Here is a 19426-nt window from a genome sequence, read left to right on the forward strand (position 1 = left end):
CTTGTGGCGACTATCTCCCAGGCTTGAAAACACCATTTGAATGCACAAGTGTGCATCCTTCTCAAGTTCGCCGTGATCAAGCAGCCGCCTGATCTTCCCGTGGTACTAAGCTGGACTGAGATCCCTTTTTATGGAATGGCGTGATGCCTGGGATGCTCTGCTCTTGCTCGTCCAGTTGTCACTAGTGGGGCAAACATCTCTTGCTGCCCAGCATATTTGGTCTTTCGATCCCCTTCTACCGGAATGGTATATTGCCACTCCGGGATTTCGTTCGGCTCGGTCTCTCAAGTTTTTCTCCTTGACCTCCCTCAGCTCACTCCCTTTCTCTGAGCTTGCCCATGATGGCATCAATCACGTCCATATCTGCCGCAGAGACCTGATCAGGACCGACGATATCCTTTGGCAACCGCTTTACCGCCTCGTTCATGGCGGGCTGGTAATTCCGGATGCCCGAACTCAGGGCGTAGACGGCTTTCCTTCGCACGGCCTTGTCCGCGTCATCGAGGGAAACCTGGACAAGCCGCTCAATGCCGTTGAGGGCTAAGAGTCGCTCCTGGGCTTTGACGTTGTTCTGGACTGCCGTGCCGATGCACCAGGCCGCCATGCGTCTCAAGTCTGCCGAATGGCTCTCAAGCTGCGCCAGCAGCGGCGACCAAAGGCCCAGTGGCTCCATATTGTTGGCGTTGTCTATGCTTTCGACCAGTTGTTCGAGGTTGTCGAAGGCAGTCATTTTGGCGTCGTGGGTGACTTCGGGGTCGGAGGATTCGATGATGGCCATGGCTTCTCGCATCAAGTCGGCGTCGCTCGGACCGCCCATCAGTGAGCGCAGCACATCAGCCGACAGGCCTCTGGGTTCTCTGACGGGCTGATCGGGGTTTCGACCAGTGTCGGAGTTCTCGATACTCCATTGTAGTAGGGAGTTTAGTCCTGGTTCCATGATGGGCAATCAGGTATGTTACAATTTCTCCAAAAAGGGCAAAAATTGGTCTGTCTAGTAGTGTTCAAAGTATTGTATTCGCTCAGAGGATATGATCTGAATGAGAATTCTCTTGTAAACGTCCGAAGAGATTGCCGTGGTTGCTCTTCAAGGGCTTCTTATGAGGTTAGGAAACGGGACGCCTGGCCAATCAAAATCCAGAATCTTCCAGAAGCCACTAGGGCCTTGCTGCACCTTCGAGCCTCTCTGAATCCTAGTTGACTGGGACAACAAGCTCAAGGACAATCAATATGACATTGTATCGTATTGAGAGCAATTTCCAAGGTTATGAGTACCCCCATCCCAGGCAGCAGAGTAATTAAGCCAGCATCTCTGATAAGTCTCAAATAAGAGGTGACTGTTTGGTGCCGTCAGTTCGATTAAGAGCGATGACTAAGGGCCTGTTCTGGCAATGGCGTTGGTGACTGTGCCACTGATACGCTGGGCAATTGTTCTTCCGCATTCCGGGTTTTGGCTACCCCGCGATTTGTGGCTGGGAGGCTTGAACTGCCCACGCACACAAACTCCAAGAAAAATTCCACGGAGAGAAATACCTGGTGCCTGTTGGTGGTTAGCAAAACACTGTGGGTGGGCAACTACGCCCCCCGAGAAACCAGAGGACGAGTCTTCGGCACCCTTTCACACTTCGCTAAGTCTTACTACAGAGTCGTCAAGACACGGTGAGCAACAAAAAGCGACTAATACGGCTGAGGTCCATCGATAGTGGGGCAGAAAAGTCATCATCTCCCCATGTGCCTTCGTCCATACCGAATACTACTGGTAGTATCGAGAAGCGCAAGGAAAGTGTTGGATCCGTCATCATCAGCCGCACTTTGGCACCAGCAACTCCCCCAAGGGCCAAAACACGGCCCGGGCTGGGAGGTTTAAAGCCCCCATTTCTAGCATTATTAGGGAGGTTGATCAGGCCAGCCTTGGGCGGGAATTGTAGTTGCCTGTTGCTTGGGGACCCGGTGACGAGGCTCATCCGTACTTTGAAGAAGCCATATTGCGCGGCCATACCGCCACGCGTGGAGAAAATCGTATGAGCTTGAGAATCTTGGTACATACTAGTTGTCAGTAGTCGGTGGCCCTCCAAGTAGTCGTCGCTAATAAAGAAAGGAACGGAAAGGCGCCTCCCATTTCCATCTCTCTACCTAAGATTTTATTGCAGGAGGTGTTCGACCCCAGCCCATCCGCGCGTATTCGCCTTCCACTCCCAAAGGTATTTGAGTCTGAGTGCCGCACCTTTTCCCTGCAATCTAGAACCAATACTCATACATATTCCAAGTCTTACGACTAGCCTCACAGGCATCATTCATCACTCTTAGCCGCACCAAGTGTGGCCATCCCTGCCATCGTTTCCCTCACCGAAAGCTCGAATCGCTCCTCAGACTTGACCCCATCCGGTCTTGGCGCCTCGTAGCTGCCCGATTTAGCCCACCGCCCAAACCAAACCACCGCTACTTCTGCTCCTCCATCTTACCCTCCTCAGCTTCTTGTCTCCATCCTCAATCCCTTCTATCTATCCAATCTCCTTGCTCGTCTTCTCGAAGGTCTTTTTTCACCTTCGACATCTCGAGTCCTTTCACATTTCTCTCCCATTCTCCCATCCTCGCCGTTGTCGACCACCCCTCACTTCGTCCTTCACTAATCCGTCACAATGGAAGGTAAGCCAAATTCCAACTCTAGTGCAATTGCTTCTTGAACACAGTTCTCATCCCGGATCAATACTGATATGGCTTTCACTCAACAGAAGAAGTTGCTGCGCTCGTCATTGACAATGGGTAAGCACCCCTATCCTCGGCCGGATTTCCCTGCCTGCGCCCACCCACAATCTCGCTCTCGACACGCGAGCTTCAATTGCGGGTGACCCGGAAGAGGAGGATATTAGCGCCAACTGTGACCACAATACTGACAATGACTCCTCCAGCTCTGGTATGTGCAAAGCTGGCTTTGCCGGTGACGATGCGCCTCGAGCTGTCTTCCGTAAGTTGTCCATGCCCCGCATTGAACCGAGAACATCTGAAACTCACACACGGTGACAGCGTCCATTGTCGGTCGACCTCGTCACCATGGAATCATGATCGGTATGGGTCAAAAAGACTCATATGTCGGCGACGAGGCCCAGTCCAAGCGTGGTATTTTGACTCTGCGATACCCCATCGAACACGGTGTTGTGACAAACTGGGACGACATGGAAAAGATTTGGCATCACACTTTCTACAACGAACTCCGTGTTGCCCCTGAAGAGCACCCGGTGCTCTTGACCGAAGCTCCCATCAACCCCAAGTCCAACAGAGAGAAGATGACGCAGATCGTCTTTGAGACCTTCAACGCCCCTGCCTTCTACGTTTCTATTCAGGCTGTGCTCTCTCTGTACGCATCTGGTCGCACAACTGGTATTGTGTTGGACTCTGGCGATGGTGTCACCCACGTTGTCCCCATCTACGAAGGGTTTGCCCTTCCTCACGCCATCTCCCGTGTCGATATGGCTGGTCGTGATTTGACCGACTACTTGATGAAGATCTTGGCTGAGCGCGGTTACACTTTCTCCACCACTGCCGAACGAGAAATCGTCCGAGATATCAAGGAGAAGCTGTGCTACGTCGCCCTCGACTTTGAGCAAGAAATTCAAACCGCTTCCCAGAGCTCCAGCCTAGAGAAGTCTTATGAGCTACCTGATGGTCAGGTCATCACCATCGGCAACGAGCGATTCCGAGCTCCTGAGGCCCTCTTCCAGCCAAGCGTTCTGGGTCTCGAATCCGGCGGTATCCACGTTACCACTTTCAACTCCATCATGAAATGCGACGTCGACGTTCGAAAGGATTTGTACGGCAACATTGTCATGGTAAGTCCAACCTTCTCTGGGATCAGATGAACACAATGATTGACACTTTTTTCAGTCTGGTGGTACTACCATGTATCCCGGTATCTCCGACCGGATGCAGAAGGAAATCACTGCTCTTGCCCCATCGTCCATGAAGGTCAAGATCATTGCTCCTCCCGAGCGTAAATACTCTGTCTGGATTGGTGGTTCCATCTTGGCTTCTCTTTCCACATTCCAACAGATGTGGATCTCCAAGCAGGAGTACGATGAGAGCGGACCTTCGATTGTGCACCGCAAGTGCTTCTAAACACTCTTTGAGCATCGGGTATGCTTGAAGTTGGACGCGACGCAGCAAATTTCTAGAGCAAGCTGTCAACGAGAACAAGGTCATGATGAAATTAAATGGCACGTGGAGCATAGATTGTGGGAGCGAGGAGCGAAGGGAAAGGATCCAAAGTGCTCCAGCGTAGCACAGAGGCGTGTCTGAACATCTTCAGGACACTTGAGTCATTGGAGCGTGTACCGGGACAAAAGTAACATCTTCAATGAGTATCATCATTCCAGATAGTGTCTAGAACGCAATGCGAGCAAGCTTAGGTCTTCCCCTCGTGTTTTTTTGGTTGGCATGTGCGAAAGTCGTGTCCTGAAGCGTGTCTGTATGGTGTCTAGTCCCCCACAAGCATCTCCCGAAGAGGCACATGGCTCTGATGTGGACCAGTAGTCATCCAGTGGACGGTGGTGGTCAGGCTTTGCTGATCTCTTTCCGATACGATAGCACATCACCGGGCACTTCCTGCACGGTGGCGCCATCTTCGGCCGGCTCCAAGACTTTCCACTCACAAGTAATTCCCTCGTCCTCGAACTTCTTGATGATGACACGGGCGATGCTCTCGAAATTGTCCGTGGCGAGGGCCAATATGGTGGGTCCCGCCCCGGACAGGCAGATTCCCAGGAGTCCCGGGTGTGTCTGGGGGGACATGGAGGATAGTATGGAGGGGAGGGCGGGGATGAGACCGGCGCGGTAAGGCTGATGGATCCTGTCTTGCATGGCGGAGTAGATGAGCGAGGGGTCGGGAGGGGAGTCGGAGAGGACGGTGGTGAGGAGGGCGATGCGTTGAAGATTGAAGATCTGTGCCCGCGATCCCCGAGGAGGCGGGAAAGGGATGAATCAGTACTGCCATGCATGTATGTCTCTTGTTCCTTTTGGCTTTCGTCCTTTCGCTCGCGCGATAGCAGGTAGGAAATTTCCCCCTTTCCTCCCGTTTTCAAGGGAAGAATTCGGTAAAACCATAACAAACGTCTAGAGAGATGGAGAGAGGGGAAAGGAACTTACCATGTCCTGTCTAGAATACTCGGTTGGCAATACCTGTCTGGCTTTGGCCGTGCTCACCTCAAAGTCCGGGATGATTGCCAGAGCCTTGATCTCCTTGGCCCAGTTGAATCTCCTGTAGTGGCCTATATTCTCGGGCGGGATCGGGGGGATGAGGCCAGTGTCGACGCCACCGGCCGGTTGGGGAAGGACCTCTGAGAGCGGGACCTCCTTGCGCGCCATGTCGACTGGGTCGAGCTCGTTGAGGTAGGTGCCCACGAAGCCGCCGTAGAGGGCGGCGGCGACGTTGTCCGGGTGCCGCTCGACCATGAGGCAGAAGTCCAGGAGCCGGGCCTTGGGCAGGTCCAGTCCGCCGACGACGTTGCCGAGGAGCACGCCGCCAACCACGGCGGCGCCTGAGGATCCCAGCCCGCGGCCCAGCGGGATGGGATTGTGGATGTGCACGTGCGTCTGCGCCGGGAACTCATGCTGCCGGTGGCACCGCAGCACGTACAGTGCCGTGCGCGTTAGCAGGTTGTTTTCTGGGTTCAGGTCGATGTCCTCGGCGCCCACGCCCGTGTAGCTGACGGTGCAGTTGAGCGGGTTCGACGATGGGTCTGCCGGCGCTGATCGGTCGATGCTGACTCGGATTTCGAGGTACATGGACAGGGCGAGGCCGATGACATCGAATCCGGGGCCTGAATGTGAGTGAAGACGTTGTCAGGGATTAGCAGCACGAGAAAGAAAGGCCGAAGTATAAGGCCTTTGTAACGTGGCATTGGCACACGAGGCTGAAACTCACCGATGTTGGCGGACGAACATGGTATCTCTATCTCGTTGTTAGCCTGGTCACATAGATCAAGGTGTGTGCCACAAGAGTCAAACTCACTGATGAGATACATGGCGCGATCTACGGTCCCCTAGGACCTTGGAGAGATACGTCTGTATGCGTGGGTGTATGTGTTGAGGTTGCGGTCGAGGTTGGCGCAAGTGTTTATGACTCTGTGGTCCAAGTCATGGAAAGAGAAAAAAAAGTGGGTGTTTGCTTATGTTCCCTTTTTCCTTCGTCCTTTTCTCTGAAGACGGTTCTTCTTTCACCACATGCGATGTGCGCTCTCAACTCCTCCCTCTTTCCATTCTTTTTGCTTTTGGAGAGAGAGAAAAAGTCCAGACCGAAGATCTCGAGAGTCTTCCCTCGTCCCCTCCACAAAACTTGATCGGGCCAATCGGAGCCACAAATGGCAAACCAAAATCCGCCCACGCGACTCGTCAATTTTTCCACCATTCTCGGTTTTGTCCTCCTTTACCCTTCCTCGTCATCTTGTTGCTACGCGAGAAGTGACTTGATCTTTGATCGGTTTCTTTGCTAGTGTGTCGGGAGAAAAATTCAATGTGGCTGCAAGTTGGTGGGTTCAGGGATGTACCATAGCAGGGAGTCCGCTTTTTCAGCCGCGACGAGACAACTGTCCAAAAGATATCATGGGGAACACCCGAGAGACAAAGCTTTTGCAGTCCCTTCATTATGCATTTGCGCGACTTGGATCGAATTGATTCTGCTGAGCCAGACGGTACGCGGCAACTTTTCACGGTCGCCATGCTACTACCTCGTCACACCTCTTGGACAGGAAGAGAATCGTGCAGATATGGGGTTAAAAAGTGAGCTGGGATACTGCAGAATTCATGTCTAAAGTGCTTCGATCATGATGTGTCCTACCTACTACGCTATTCTACGGTCTCCTCGCAGCCTAATTGTTGTGGACTGAACTCATAGGGAGTCAGCCTCAGTCGCAGTCAATCTACATCCTCTCGTGACTCTGGATGACCTAGTCTTCTGGTAATCGAGTCTATGTTTTGACTTTCAATACTTTCCTGTCCTCACCTGCTGAGTAGCCAAGCTAGCACTCTGCACAATGACTAGATGGGAATGAATACAATGTTGGTGCTGAACCTCTCTCGCTATCTTGCTCTACTGGAGGCATTTCGGAATGTCGGCTCGGCGCTGCTTTTACTATTCCACTCAAGCCCCTCACTAATTTCATCTCATGCATGAGAATGCCCAATGAAATGTGTTATGATAGTCACTTAGCCAGATAAAGCAAGTATGGCGGGGCTGGATGTAGTATGCAGTAGAACGGCGCCAACTTCTTTCCTAAAAGGGATGAACCGCGACGAGATTTTCCATGGCTTGGCATCAGTTCTCATTTTTTCTCTCTTTGCCCCTCCTCTTGACGTCTTTTGGTTCGAAGAGCTGGTCTCGCCGATTTAATGCTAGACTACGATTTTACTTCTTGGGCGGGACTGTGACTGCTCCCTTTCGAGTCTTTTCCCTGGACCTACATACCTTACAATGGCGGAGAGACTACGGATCCTCGTTGTTGGTGCAGGCGGCCGAGAACATGCCCTCGCCTGGAAGTTATCCAGGTCGCCTTCGGTCGATGTGGTCCACGTTGCCCCCGGTAACGGCGGTACAGAGGCTGACAATATCGTCAATGTGCACATATCCACCGATGACTTCACAGAGCTCGTTGCCCATGCGAGGAAGCATGGTTTGAACTTGGTTGTCGTGGGCCCAGAGGCTCCTCTGGTCGCGGGTATTGAGCAGTTTTTCAGAGCCGTGGGCATCCGCTGCTTTGGACCCAGCAAGGCCGCTGCGAGAATGGAAGGCTCCAAGGCCTTCTCAAAGGACTTTATGCTGCGTCATGGCATTCCGACGGCAGCATTCCGGAATTTCAGCGACTACGAATCTGCACGTGAATACCTGGACTCGGTCAACCATGATGTTGTGATCAAGGCTGACGGTCTTGCCGCTGGGAAGGGCGTCATAATCCCCAAGACGAAACAGGAGGCGCATGATGCCCTGAAGATGATCATGGTAGCTCGCGAGTTCGGCTCGGCCGGCTCACAGGTCGTGATTGAGGAGTTTCTGGAGGGCGAGGAGCTGAGTGTGCTCTCTTTCAGTGATGGTTACACTATTCGGTCATTGCCGCCTGCTCAAGATCACAAGCGTGTCTTCGATGGTGATCAGGGCCCAAACACTGGAGGCATGGGCTGCTACGCGCCGACCAGAGTCGCCTCGAAAGAGCTTATTGCACAAATTGACCGGGAAATTGTTCAACCTACAGTCGACTGTATGCGGCGTGAGGGCATGCCTTTCGTCGGCATGCTATTTACCGGCTTGATGATCACCAAAAACGGACCCAAAGTCCTCGAATACAACGTCAGAGGAGGAGACCCAGAAACACAAACCCTGCTGCCTCTACTTAGCGATGACACCGATCTGGCCAAGGTAATGCTGGCCTGTACAGAACATTGGTTGGATGGTGTCGAACTCAAGATTGAATCCAAGTTTGCGGCTACGGTGGTGGCATGCGCTGAAGGCTACCCAGGCACTTATGCGAAAAATAGACCCATCTCAATACAGCAAACTCCCGCTGATACCTTCGTCTTTCACGCCGGTACCGTTAGAGACGGAAAGCAAATAATTTCTGTTGGAGGCCGTGTGATTGGCTCGACATCAACTGCGGAGACATTGGAAGAGGCGGTGGCTAAGGCATATAAGGGAATGGAGTGCATCAAATTTAGCGGTATGCACTTCCGAAAAGACATCGGCCATCGGGCTTTCAAGCGAAAAGCGCAGGAAAACGGCGCAGAAGAGGCTGTGATGACCTATGCGTCAGCCGGAGTGTCTATCGACGCAGGGAACAACCTCGTTTCCAGGATCAAGCCTGCAGTGAAGGCGACCGCACGTCCTGGGGCAGACGCCGTCATAGGTGGCTTTGGTGGTGCCTTTGACCTTGCAAAAGCGGGTTACCACGAAAAGTCTCCAATTGTCATTGGAGCCATCGACGGAGTTGGCACAAAACTCAAGATTGCCCATGCGATGAATGTCCACGACACTGTCGGCATCGACTTGGTCGCTATGAACGTGAATGACCTCGTTGTGCAAGGAGCAGAACCACTCATGTTCCTCGACTGCTACACTTGCAGTATCCTAGACGTGGACATCGCGAGTGATTTCATTCGAGGCGTCTGCGAGGGCTGTAAGATTGCAAATTGTGCACTTGTCGGAGGAGAGACTGCTGAAATGCCTGGTCTGTTGAGTGGCACCGAATACGATGCAGTTGGTGCCGCTCTAGGGGCTGTTGATATCCCTGCCGGTAAGAGAATATTGCCTGATCTCGAGAGCATGGTCGAAGGCGATGTCCTCCTTGGTCTGGCATCGAGTGGGATTCACTCGAATGGTTTCTCCCTGGTCCGTCGCATCGTCGAGAAAATGCATCTGGCGTTATCAGACACTGCTCCGTGGAATCTCGAAACCACGGTGGGCAGATCACTGCTTACCCCGACCCGGATTTATGTTGTTTCTTTACTACAAGCAGTCAAGCGAGACTTGGTGAAGGGTATGGCGCATATCACAGGCGGCGGGCTCTTGGAAAATGTACCCAGAATGCTTCCCAGCCATCTTGCCGCCAAAATCGACGTTTCTGCTTGGGGTCGCCCGGGTGTCTTTAAGTGGCTTCAACAAGCAGGAAATGTCAGCAACGAAGAGATGAGTCGGACTTTCAACAATGGGATAGGTATGGTCCTTGTCGTGTCTGACGTTGCATCCGGAGAGGTGAAGAAAATTCTCGAAGCTCAGGGTGAAACCGTCTACAAGATCGGTAAGCTGGTCGAGAGACAAGCAGGACAGGAGGCCTGTAAGCTTCAGAATCTCGACTCATGGGGTCCGTCCTAGTGCGCCGCTCATTTCTGGTGGGTGCGGCAGGCTTTTTGCTTGAACTGTCTAGAGTATGAAAGAACTCTACGGTACCAGTCATGTCCACACGGAACTATGGGTTTTTTCCTCGTTCCGCAACACGTCAAGCATTTCAAAACATGCAAGCCACTGAGATCTTCATAAGTGGCTGTGTCGGACAAATGGTCGGCTGCTCCTGAGCTTGAACTCGGCAGCTGACTGGTTGATATATTCTTGTGCTCGTGTCTTGACCCAGCAGCTCCCACGGGCTTGCGGAGGTTTTCTACTTCCGCCGCTCCGCATGCAGCTCAGCGTTGTCTGTATAAAGGGGTCAGTGACTAATTGCAGAGAAGACGAGGTGACATCCATTTCATCATGGCTTGCGTCTCGATCGATGGAGATGGCTATAAAGCAGAGTCTCTTGTCTTGCCTTTTTTTGCATTCTGTTGTTCATCCTCAACAACCAATTCAGTCTAAACCGCGCAGATTCCACGACAGAAAGCTATTCTTCCCGGAACATTTTGAGCAAATCCAAAAGCTATACTCCCAAGAGATCTTCTTCTTCATGAATGCCAATACAACCATCGTCATAGGTGCAAGCAGAGGTATTGGTCTCGAGTTGGCAAAATATATCGCGCAGAAGCCTGAACACCATGTCCTCGCAACGATGCGCAAACCCTTCGATCTGGGCAAAGCCAATGTTGATGTACTCGAGCTCGACCAGATCAACCAGAAATCTGTCGACGCTGCAGCTGCACTCGTTAAAGAAGCAGACACGTTGATCGTCAATGGTGCCATTGGGGAAGATGAGCTCCTCACCAAGATCTCTTCCAACAGACTTCTTCACTACCTTGATACAAATGTCGCTGGTCCTCACCGAGTCGTCAACTCATTCCTTCCTGCACTGCGAGCCCGCAAGACTCGAAAGATTATTTACATCTCTTCCACAGCGGCTTCACTTGCCGGCCAAGTCGGCGAGAAATGGGGACTTCGCGGACCCTATGCGACCTCCAAAGCTGCCGGCAACATGTTGACCGTTCAGTTCCACAACGAGCTGCACGAAGATGGTTTCACTGTGGTGGCCATACATCCGGGCTGGGTCGACACCGATATGGGCCGGGTCGGAGGCGACGGTGCCATGCCACCGCTCGAGTCCGTGCAGCAGATCATGAAGATCGTCGATGGACTGACCAGTGCTGATGGAGCCAAGTTTTTCAACATAGACGGCACAATTCTGCCCTGGTAAAGACCGGGTACATGTGTTGATAGTATGGTGGTGATTTGGCCGGCAATAGGGATTAGAAGGAGAGACATACGGTACATGGCATAGACGATAGACTTTGGTGACAGCAATTCAAGCGTGGCGAATCTTGTTCCGAGTTCACTTTGCTTCTAGCTAGCCAATACATTGACTTCAGTTGATTGCAATAGAAAGAGTTTCTAAGATCTGCAATTACTACGGCGAAGGGATGAAGACGCTGGAACAAAGCTGGGCGTATGCTCCAAACTACTCGAAGGACTACGGCGGAGTACATGAAAATATTTGGGTGATTCCTGGAAAAAAAGTATCGAGTGAAGCCCAGGCTCAAGCATGCGACCAGACATTTACTCTGGTAGTCCATTTCTTTCGCTACCTTGTAACAGGCTCACATAGACACGGTTTAGTTCTTTGGTTCTTATTTTTCCAGAATTCTTCGTCGACTGGGTTGTCTCTCCTGCAGAAACAGTCCCTTTGCAATTCGGGCATAGACCGTCATTCCTCCCTGTCCTCGTTGGGATCATTTTTCACATGCTGCCTCGCTCGGTGAGGCATTACATATGTCCACCCTGTCAAATCAAACATGGCGCCTGGACTGGCGTGCGGATTTCTCTCGAGACCTCACCTACGCAAACTTCTCGATTTCTCTGCTCTACAACCGTCCAGAGTCTCCGGAACCGTAACCGGGCGCGGCAAGGTGCATCAGGCGATGTAGAGAGCCAAGAGGCGTCTATACAAACGGATGGCGAGAACGGTAATGGGAAAGCATCTCATGGCGGCCGAAAGAAGTCGAGTCAGAAGCCAGGGGCACAAGGACAGGCGACTGGGAAGCCTGCAGCGGCGCGGTCGCGCTCACTAGGAGATCGTGCTCCCCGGAAGCTCACAGCAGTACAGAAAAATGAACTTAACGCGTTCTCAATGTTCCGGGCGAAGATGCGCAAAATCGCGTCTAAATTGATACCGGAGGTTGCATCGAGGACCGAGGACTTGACCCTAGATCAAGTGCTGGATGGGTCAGAGCTCAAAAGGAAGGGTTTCAAACGCCGTGCATCCAGGCTCCGATCGGCGTATCCGGGACGCTCCTACGAAGAGGTGGACAATGACCTCGGGGCCGTGATGCCCTTCAAAAGCGGGAAGAAGCCTCTCTCGGACGAAGCAGCGAGAGTCTTGGCTGCCCTAGGACTTTTGGACGGCCGTGCTGTCACAGATCCCAGTGGTCAGCAGGCAGAGGCATCTTCAGCACCAGAAGTGACACAGAGCGCGGCGAACCCAAACCCACAGGCCCTCATGGTCGAGACTCCGAAAGACCTACTGAATCCTCCCTCAATGATTGCCCCTCCTGCAGAAGAACATGACGAAGGGACCATCAGTGCGTCAAATGTCCTACCCACGCCAAAACAAGATCCGATACGCAAACATGAGGTGATACCGCAGCAAAAGGAAAAGGCGAGAATTGCCGTCATGAAAGGAGACAATGTACGCGAGGCAAAGGCAGACGCCTTCTCACTGGTGCCATTGATGGCAGAGCCAACAACTGTGCCGAGACTGAGTCATGATCTGTCGCGCGTTCTGTTCAATCCAGGTGTCTACCAATTGCAGGATCCACGGTCAAGAGTATGGAACTTCGATCCATACCTGGGCACGCTGATGCCTGCCTCTGAGTTCAACTACGATGCATTGAACAAGTACATCACCTCCTCTGAGGACACTAATCTTCGAGAAGTGGCTCTGCAACACACGAAACGGTATATCGGTTCCACTTCAAGCATGTCGGGGGTCCTGTCCCATTTCCATTTCCTTCTTTCAGGCTTTCGGGGTCTCAACTTGGAGAACTTGACTCGGGGATTCAAGGATGATGGTGTCCACTTTACCAGACTGCAGCGAGGTCCCACGGCTATCTTCCTCCGGCACAAAGATGGTGTATATGCCGTGGACGCAGACAAAGAATTTGATTCTGCAAATATCCTTATGAGTCTCGGCCGCTCAATGGAGAAGCTCCTGACACTCGACAAGGAAGAATTTGAACGATACAGAAGGACCAAGGATGCAGCTAAAGAATCCCCGATGCCCTCCACTGAGCCTGAAGTATATCACTATTCAGGATTGGGCGAGTTCCTCCTGCGTTCCCAACTAGACGCACATGATCCTCGCCTGCCGGGGACAGGCATGTTTGACCTCAAGACCCGAGCCGTGGCGGCTGTCCGAATGATGGTCCACAACCATGAAGTCGGTGCGGGCTATCAGATCAAAGAGAGGTTTGGGACGTGGGAGTCGTATGAACGAGAATACTACGATATGATGAGATCTGCCTTTCTCAAGTACTCCCTTCAGGTGCGCATGGGCCGCATGGACGGCATCTTTGTTGCGTATCACAACACCGAACGCCTGTTTGGGTTTCAATACGTACCTATTTCTGAGCTTGATCTGGCGCTGCACGGACAGTCGGACCGTATTCTAGGCGACCGAGAATTCTCACTCAGCATTCAGCTTCTCAACGACATTTTCAACGAAGCGACGAAGAAGCACCCAGGCCAATCGCTTCGGTTTCACTTTGAGGCCAGGGAGGCCACGACTGCCTCTCCGCCTTACATGTACGTCTTTGCGGAGCCGGTTACGGAGGAAGAGATCGTCGAGATTCAAAACCTGAAAAAGGAAGAGATCCGGGCATTCGAGGACCGTTTGTTTAACCCACGACGAAGCCGGTCGCACGAGAGTGATGAGTACGAGGACGAGGAGGAAGATGAGACAGAGCTCGAGGCTGAAAGTGACGAGGGTAAATCCAATGCCCCTCTAGCCCCCGCCTCTCCAGCTACCACAACCGGAGTTCCAGCTCATGGCTCCAACGCCGCCAATGTCGCGTTTCTGGATAGCATCTTGGGCATGAATATCCACGATGCTCTGGGAGCCAAATCGAGCGATGGGACGGCCGATTTTCATTCTGCGGCCATCGAAGGGTCGGCTGCACAATCTCCAACGCTGAAACCATTCTCTGCCTGGAAGCTGCACATTAGGAATCTGGTCAATGGACTGCCGGTGGTCCGACCTGAGAACCTGAAAGAAGGAGATACGTGGACGCTGCAGTACACGCTCAAGCCGCTCGCCGACCACGAAGCCCGCCGACATTACGGCCTCTGTAAAAATCGCCGCAAGGCCACGCTGGAAGCTCCCCAGGACGCGGATGAAGCAGCCAGCTTCTATATTCGACGTCTCATATCGATGAGCCGCAGCGGTGCCCAGTGGCGGCGGCATTTGGATAAACTTGACGCTCAACGCAAACGGGTTGTACTATATGGGGATGATAGATGACGAACGATCTATCTGTACACTAGGGTAACAAGGATACATTCTCAGAGCATGTCGAAATACATCTGGGGTATCAGGGTATGTAATACTTGTACATAGATTAGGAACAGGCGAGAGACATGTCTCATGATCCAAGACACCAAAACTGTATTCGAAGCAACAATGGCATGTTCCACACGCAGCACAAGACAGGGGGCATCTGTCATTCTTTTCATATTCTGCCTTTTGGACCCCAGCCACAATATCCATCACTGAGACCTCGTCGACCACCACCATGTATCAACGTATCAAACTCCACAGTGACGACGATGGGACAGGATCGCGAGAACCGGGGAGTCTAGGGAACTTCGTTTCAAGGCTGACGGAACCTTGAGATGAATTGCCGCTGTGGCGTGGTCCGGCAATCTCCATCGAGCCCCAAATGCGCCTCCAAAGATGGATTCCGGACTTGGACTCGCCAATCGCGCGGCATCTCTGATCCTACCTTGTTGGTGACTAGGTTGTCATCGACAGAGGTTGGTTTATCCCACCTGCGCAGCCAGCGTAGCCTGCGCGCAGGCTCAGTGGCTCATTGAATCACTAGGCCTATCCGGAAACCCCCCCTCCTCTTCTGCAAGCTGCTGGCCAGAGCCCTGCATGGACAAAAGATGGGGGTACCTGGCACACCTAAAGGTACGATAGCTGTCTTGCTGTCTTGCATGTGAGTGTGAGTGGACTGACCAAAGAAAAGGATCGTGCCATTCAAGCCTCCCTCCAGCCAAGTTCAGCCCGTGGATAATTTACCCGCCTCTACCTCCTGTACCAAGTAATGTACCCAGTATCGTCAGTCGAACAACCGAGCCGTTATTGAAGTAACCATTACGTCCGACTGCCGATCTATCGCCTGGTCCGTTTTTAATGGTCCTGAGTCTTGGGTTGACTTGTTGCTTGTCCATCCCTCCATCCAGACAAGATTTCCTCTGACCTCGACTGTACGAGGACACGACAATCCAACCTCCCAAGTCCCCCCCACCATCGGCCTTTCTGTACCTGAAATACCTTGTACCACCTGTCAACTCTCTTGATGCTCCTGCTGTATCCTATGAGCTCCCAGACTTGACCTTGTCACCTGAAATATATTGCTCGCGCGGCATCACCAAGTTCCAGACACGAAGCACAGCCCGAGAAACCGTCACTCCTCCGCAATCTTCTTTTCGATCCTACTTCGGCACGCCGAGTCACATGCTGAGCTTAGTACCGTGCCCGGCCATGTCCCGGACGCCGACAGCATCTTGCTGAAAGAGGAGGCCAAGGCACATTGAATGGCGGGTTGGCACGTCGGGGAGGTGCTCAAGCCCTGGGAACATGTGTACCTTGAGAGACCCATGACTTCCTCCTGAGACTTTGACAGACTTCGAAACAAACCTGCGTCGTGCAGTGTTTGCTCGGTGGGAGTGATTGGCCGTCCCTCTTGTCTGTTTCTACCCCTCTGTTCAATATGGCAGACAAACGCAGGAGGAAAAGCTTGAGCATTTTCCGCCAGAAGGCGGACCATGGGCCCACGATACAAATACCTGCAAGCCCGCTGCTGGAGAAGCGTTCCAGCGACTACCTGCCCAGTCCGGCGGACTCGGATCCCTCGAGTCCCAAACCTCGCCCCAGGACGTTACAGAAAGCCAATCGAACCTCTGTGTTTGGCTCCTTGCGCTCGCTTCACTCCCTCGACGAAGAAGAAAAGCTTACTCTGACGAGGTCCGACTCGAAGGCATCATCGCTCCATGAGGATCCCGATATGAACGTGAAGGGACTCCTGGGCAGTAAAGTTCTCCAATATGGCGAAGTACACGCAGGCGGAGGCAACATGTTTAGGAAAAGGACGCAGTTCATGGTCCTCACCGAGTCACATCTCATTCGTTTCAGGAGCCAGGTCAAAGCCGCCGAAATGTTCCCCAGCATCCCCAATAGCCTCAACAGGGGACACACCCCCAGGACCTCGTCGGTGGGCTCCTATCAAGAGCTACAAATGTCGGCATATTCAGAAATTACCTCGGGCGTCCCACTCGACCAGGTGGTTGCGGTGTACAAGGTTGACGATGGACGCCCTACTCCTGTGGTAGAAGTGGCATACCTTGATGAACGTACAAGAAGATCGTCTGTCATACAATTGCATTCGAACGAGATGCGCGAGGCCGAGCTGTGGATTGCGGCCATCCGCTCAGCTTGCGATCAGGCGAGGTCTCTCATTGAGCAGCACATCCAGGATCGAACGGTGGAGCACCTCGCACGTGTCGTGGAGAGGGAGAGAGACTATGACCCCGAGCACTTCCACGTCTTTACCGTCATTCAACGGTATATCAACAAGTCTACCGGAAGAGCATCAGCTGAGGATCTGACTCGACTTGGGTCTTCGGCGCCCTGCTACCTCGTCATCGGACTGCACAAAGTTCACCTGGTGCCCCTACAGAAGTCTTCCACGCGATCATCGAGCACCTCGCTCAGCGAGCTGGATGCCATGACCTCATATTCTATAGTTACCTTGACTTCGATCAAGGTTGTGGCGGACGACGACGGCTTTCAATTGACCTTCAAACCACCTATGGCACATCCATGTACTGTACAACTAGCTTCATATTCCGCGGGGCAGATTGCACTATGGCTCAGGTCTGCTTCCGAATACCTTCGACCTGAATGGCTTAGGCAGCCCTTTATCTTCGACGTTCCGCCAGAAATTGACGACCAGATGATTCCGCCGAACTTCCCAAAGGAGGAGCATGACTGCTTTGACCGAACATTAATCGCATACTGTGCGGGTTATGATGTGGACACATCTCGCATCTGCTATTCTGTCGATTATGACTGTGAAGATGCACCACGCTTTCAACTGCTTCCGCCGGCCAACGGAACCAACTATTCTGCCTTGGAGTTGCTCGCTGTATTCCGAGCTTTACGGTACAATGAGTCGTTCTCGTCAATTTCCTTCGCACGAATTAATCTGTTACCGCTGCGTCTCTACTACGATGGGTTCGGATCGGACTTGGACAGTCTGTTTACGCGGTCGGGTAATCCTACCAACATTGCCGGCCACCAAGAGCTCCCCGTCCTATCGCAGGAGATCAGGGTATTGGCGTTGAAAAGCCGGCGATTGAGACGGCTAGATTTCTCGCATACCATTCCACAGCAAACACTGGCGGGAGACGGGGAACCCCTCAGCTGTGGAATCTTGGAAGCGCTGACGCCACTGTGCAAGAGGTCTTTGACCAACGTGGACTGGGTTGTTCTCACAGGTCTTCGACTAGCAGATTCCGACTTGAACTATCTCGTCGATGCTGCCTCGGAAAGAAAATGCCATCTTCGGGCTCTTGAGATTGGAGAGTGTGGTCTCTCGGTCCACGACATCGACGTGCTTTTGTCCGCTTTGGCGGTCCAGGAGAGCACGGTCGAGGTCATTGACATATCAGGGGCACAAGGCCGGTTCAGCCCAGAATTGTTCCAGCGCGGCATGGGCGCCTTTACCCGGATTCGGCGCCTGAATCTCACTCGAGTGCAGAAGACGGCTGGCCTGGAGCCTTTACTGCCGCCCGAGGTGCTTCTGGCGTGGAGACTCGAGGCATTGTATCTGTCACAGACTACCCTCAATGAGCAGACGGTGGACTCGATATCTACATATCTGGCAACCTCAAAGTCTGACATCCTCCGAGAGCTGCACGTCAATCAATGTGGTCTGACGGGGTACGATCTTGCGACCTTCTTCCGGTCAATGACTCGGGAGGACATGCAGCCCCGAATCATGCACGTAAGTGCCAACGAGAATCGGCTCAAGACAGGTAACACGATCCTCTTTAGGACGATTGCTCAAAATTGTGGACCAACGTCACTGAGCTTACGAATGATGGATTTTGAGAAAGAAAATCACTTTCGCGAATTGATTAATGCCCTGAAGGTGAATACGACGTTACGAAGTTTGGATATATCACGTGCTTCTTTACCGTACGATGCCAGCGTCGAGACCTGTGAGGCGCTGAAGGAAATGTTTGCCACGAATCGAACACTGGAGGAGCTTGATATCAGCGGCGAGCACGCCCATTTAGACACGACCCGCTTTGGCATTGGCCTCAATATTGCGCTGCGAGGGCTGGAAAAGAACACCACCTTGAAGCTCCTGCGTATCGAGTACCAGGCGCTGGGGTTGCAAGGCGCTAGCACGTTGGCCGAGGTGCTGGAGAAGAACGAGACACTGCTGGAAATTCACTGCGAACACAACGACATCAACCTGCAGAGTTTCACGGCGCTTGTCAATGCGCTGGAGAAGAATCATACGTTACTATACATGTCGACCATGGACCACGATAGAGCGAAATCAATGGATAAAGTGCGCCGCGAGATTGAAGCAGTGGACCGTGCAGACTCTCCCAAGACTCCCAAAAGCGGTGGTGGAGCAATTAAGAAGGCTTTGACAGGAACATTGACGGGCAAGGCACACGGACACGGGAAGGGACACGGACATCGGCACAGCAGTTCGCTGTCTTCGACAGCGTCATTTACGGATCAAGACGTGACGGCAGTGATGAGCACTTTGGATGAAAAGTGGGACTTACAAGTCTCGAGGATGCAAAAGTACCTGTTTCGGAATTACTGCCGCGCACAGGGTGTACCTTGGGAAGATGGTGCGGGTGACGAGGACAGCCGGCGAACCACAGCTACAGCGGACAATACGATGGCGCAGATCTTGCAGCGCGTCAAACTCGACCGAACGCCCACTGCGGCCCAACCGGATGCCTTGGACTATATTGACGAGAAGCTGAGGAGAGACAGCGGCAGCGACATGATATTCCAGATCCCTGAGGATTGATTTCGACTCCAAGTACTGTTCAGGGAAAAAGTCAGGGATTTCGCCACCGAGATGAAGACTCCCTAGCCTGGAAGCAACCCCTATCTGTGTACAGACACACAAGGGGGGGGGGGGGGGGGGGGGGGGGGGGGGGGGGGGGGGGGGGGGGGGGGGAAGAGAGAGAGAGGCGGTGGAAAAATTCCCCAAGATT

The 19426-nt window shown here is 52.8% G+C and overlaps 7 protein-coding genes across 7 annotated transcripts; 5 read left to right on the forward strand and 2 right to left on the reverse strand.

Moving 5' to 3' along the window:
- Positions 1 to 313: 313 nt before the first annotated feature.
- Positions 314 to 937, reverse strand: Z517_10343 (uncharacterized protein; the record flags this gene model as incomplete). Its single annotated transcript, XM_013423955.1, has 1 exon — positions 314 to 937. One exon carries the CDS (start codon positions 935 to 937, stop codon positions 314 to 316), a length of 624 nt encoding a protein of 207 aa, XP_013279409.1.
- Positions 938 to 2636: 1699 nt separating this feature from the next.
- Positions 2637 to 4110, forward strand: Z517_10344 (actin, gamma; the record flags this gene model as incomplete). The annotated part of the gene is made up of 5 exons (XM_013423956.1): positions 2637 to 2643; positions 2730 to 2760; positions 2907 to 2962; positions 3022 to 3824; positions 3880 to 4110. 5 exons carry the CDS (start codon positions 2637 to 2639, stop codon positions 4108 to 4110), a joined length of 1128 nt encoding a protein of 375 aa, XP_013279410.1.
- Positions 4111 to 4545: 435 nt separating this feature from the next.
- On the reverse strand, positions 4546 to 6014 carry Z517_10345 (homoserine kinase; the record flags this gene model as incomplete). Its single annotated transcript, XM_013423957.1, has 4 exons — positions 4546 to 4932; positions 5137 to 5810; positions 5915 to 5941; positions 6002 to 6014. 4 exons carry the CDS (start codon positions 6012 to 6014, stop codon positions 4546 to 4548), a joined length of 1101 nt encoding a protein of 366 aa, XP_013279411.1.
- Positions 6015 to 7459: 1445 nt separating this feature from the next.
- Positions 7460 to 9847, forward strand: Z517_10346 (phosphoribosylamine-glycine ligase; the record flags this gene model as incomplete). Its single annotated transcript, XM_013423958.1, has 1 exon — positions 7460 to 9847. The coding sequence occupies one exon, from the start codon at positions 7460 to 7462 to the stop codon at positions 9845 to 9847; it is 2388 nt and encodes a 795-aa protein (XP_013279412.1).
- A 565-nt stretch (positions 9848 to 10412) lies between these two features.
- Z517_10347 (uncharacterized protein) lies at positions 10413 to 11093 on the forward strand (the record flags this gene model as incomplete). The annotated part of the gene is made up of 1 exon (XM_013423959.1): positions 10413 to 11093. One exon carries the CDS (start codon positions 10413 to 10415, stop codon positions 11091 to 11093), a length of 681 nt encoding a protein of 226 aa, XP_013279413.1.
- A 543-nt stretch (positions 11094 to 11636) lies between these two features.
- Positions 11637 to 14411, forward strand: Z517_10348 (uncharacterized protein; the record flags this gene model as incomplete). Its single annotated transcript, XM_013423960.1, has 1 exon — positions 11637 to 14411. One exon carries the CDS (start codon positions 11637 to 11639, stop codon positions 14409 to 14411), a length of 2775 nt encoding a protein of 924 aa, XP_013279414.1.
- Positions 14412 to 15885: 1474 nt separating this feature from the next.
- Z517_10349 (uncharacterized protein) lies at positions 15886 to 19236 on the forward strand (the record flags this gene model as incomplete). Its single annotated transcript, XM_013423961.1, has 1 exon — positions 15886 to 19236. The coding sequence occupies one exon, from the start codon at positions 15886 to 15888 to the stop codon at positions 19234 to 19236; it is 3351 nt and encodes a 1116-aa protein (XP_013279415.1).
- Positions 19237 to 19426: the final 190 nt, after the last annotated feature.

Source organism: Fonsecaea pedrosoi (assembly GCF_000835455.1).
Source record: "Fonsecaea pedrosoi CBS 271.37 unplaced genomic scaffold supercont1.7, whole genome shotgun sequence".
Classification (NCBI taxonomy): Eukaryota; Fungi; Ascomycota; class Eurotiomycetes; order Chaetothyriales; family Herpotrichiellaceae; genus Fonsecaea; species Fonsecaea pedrosoi.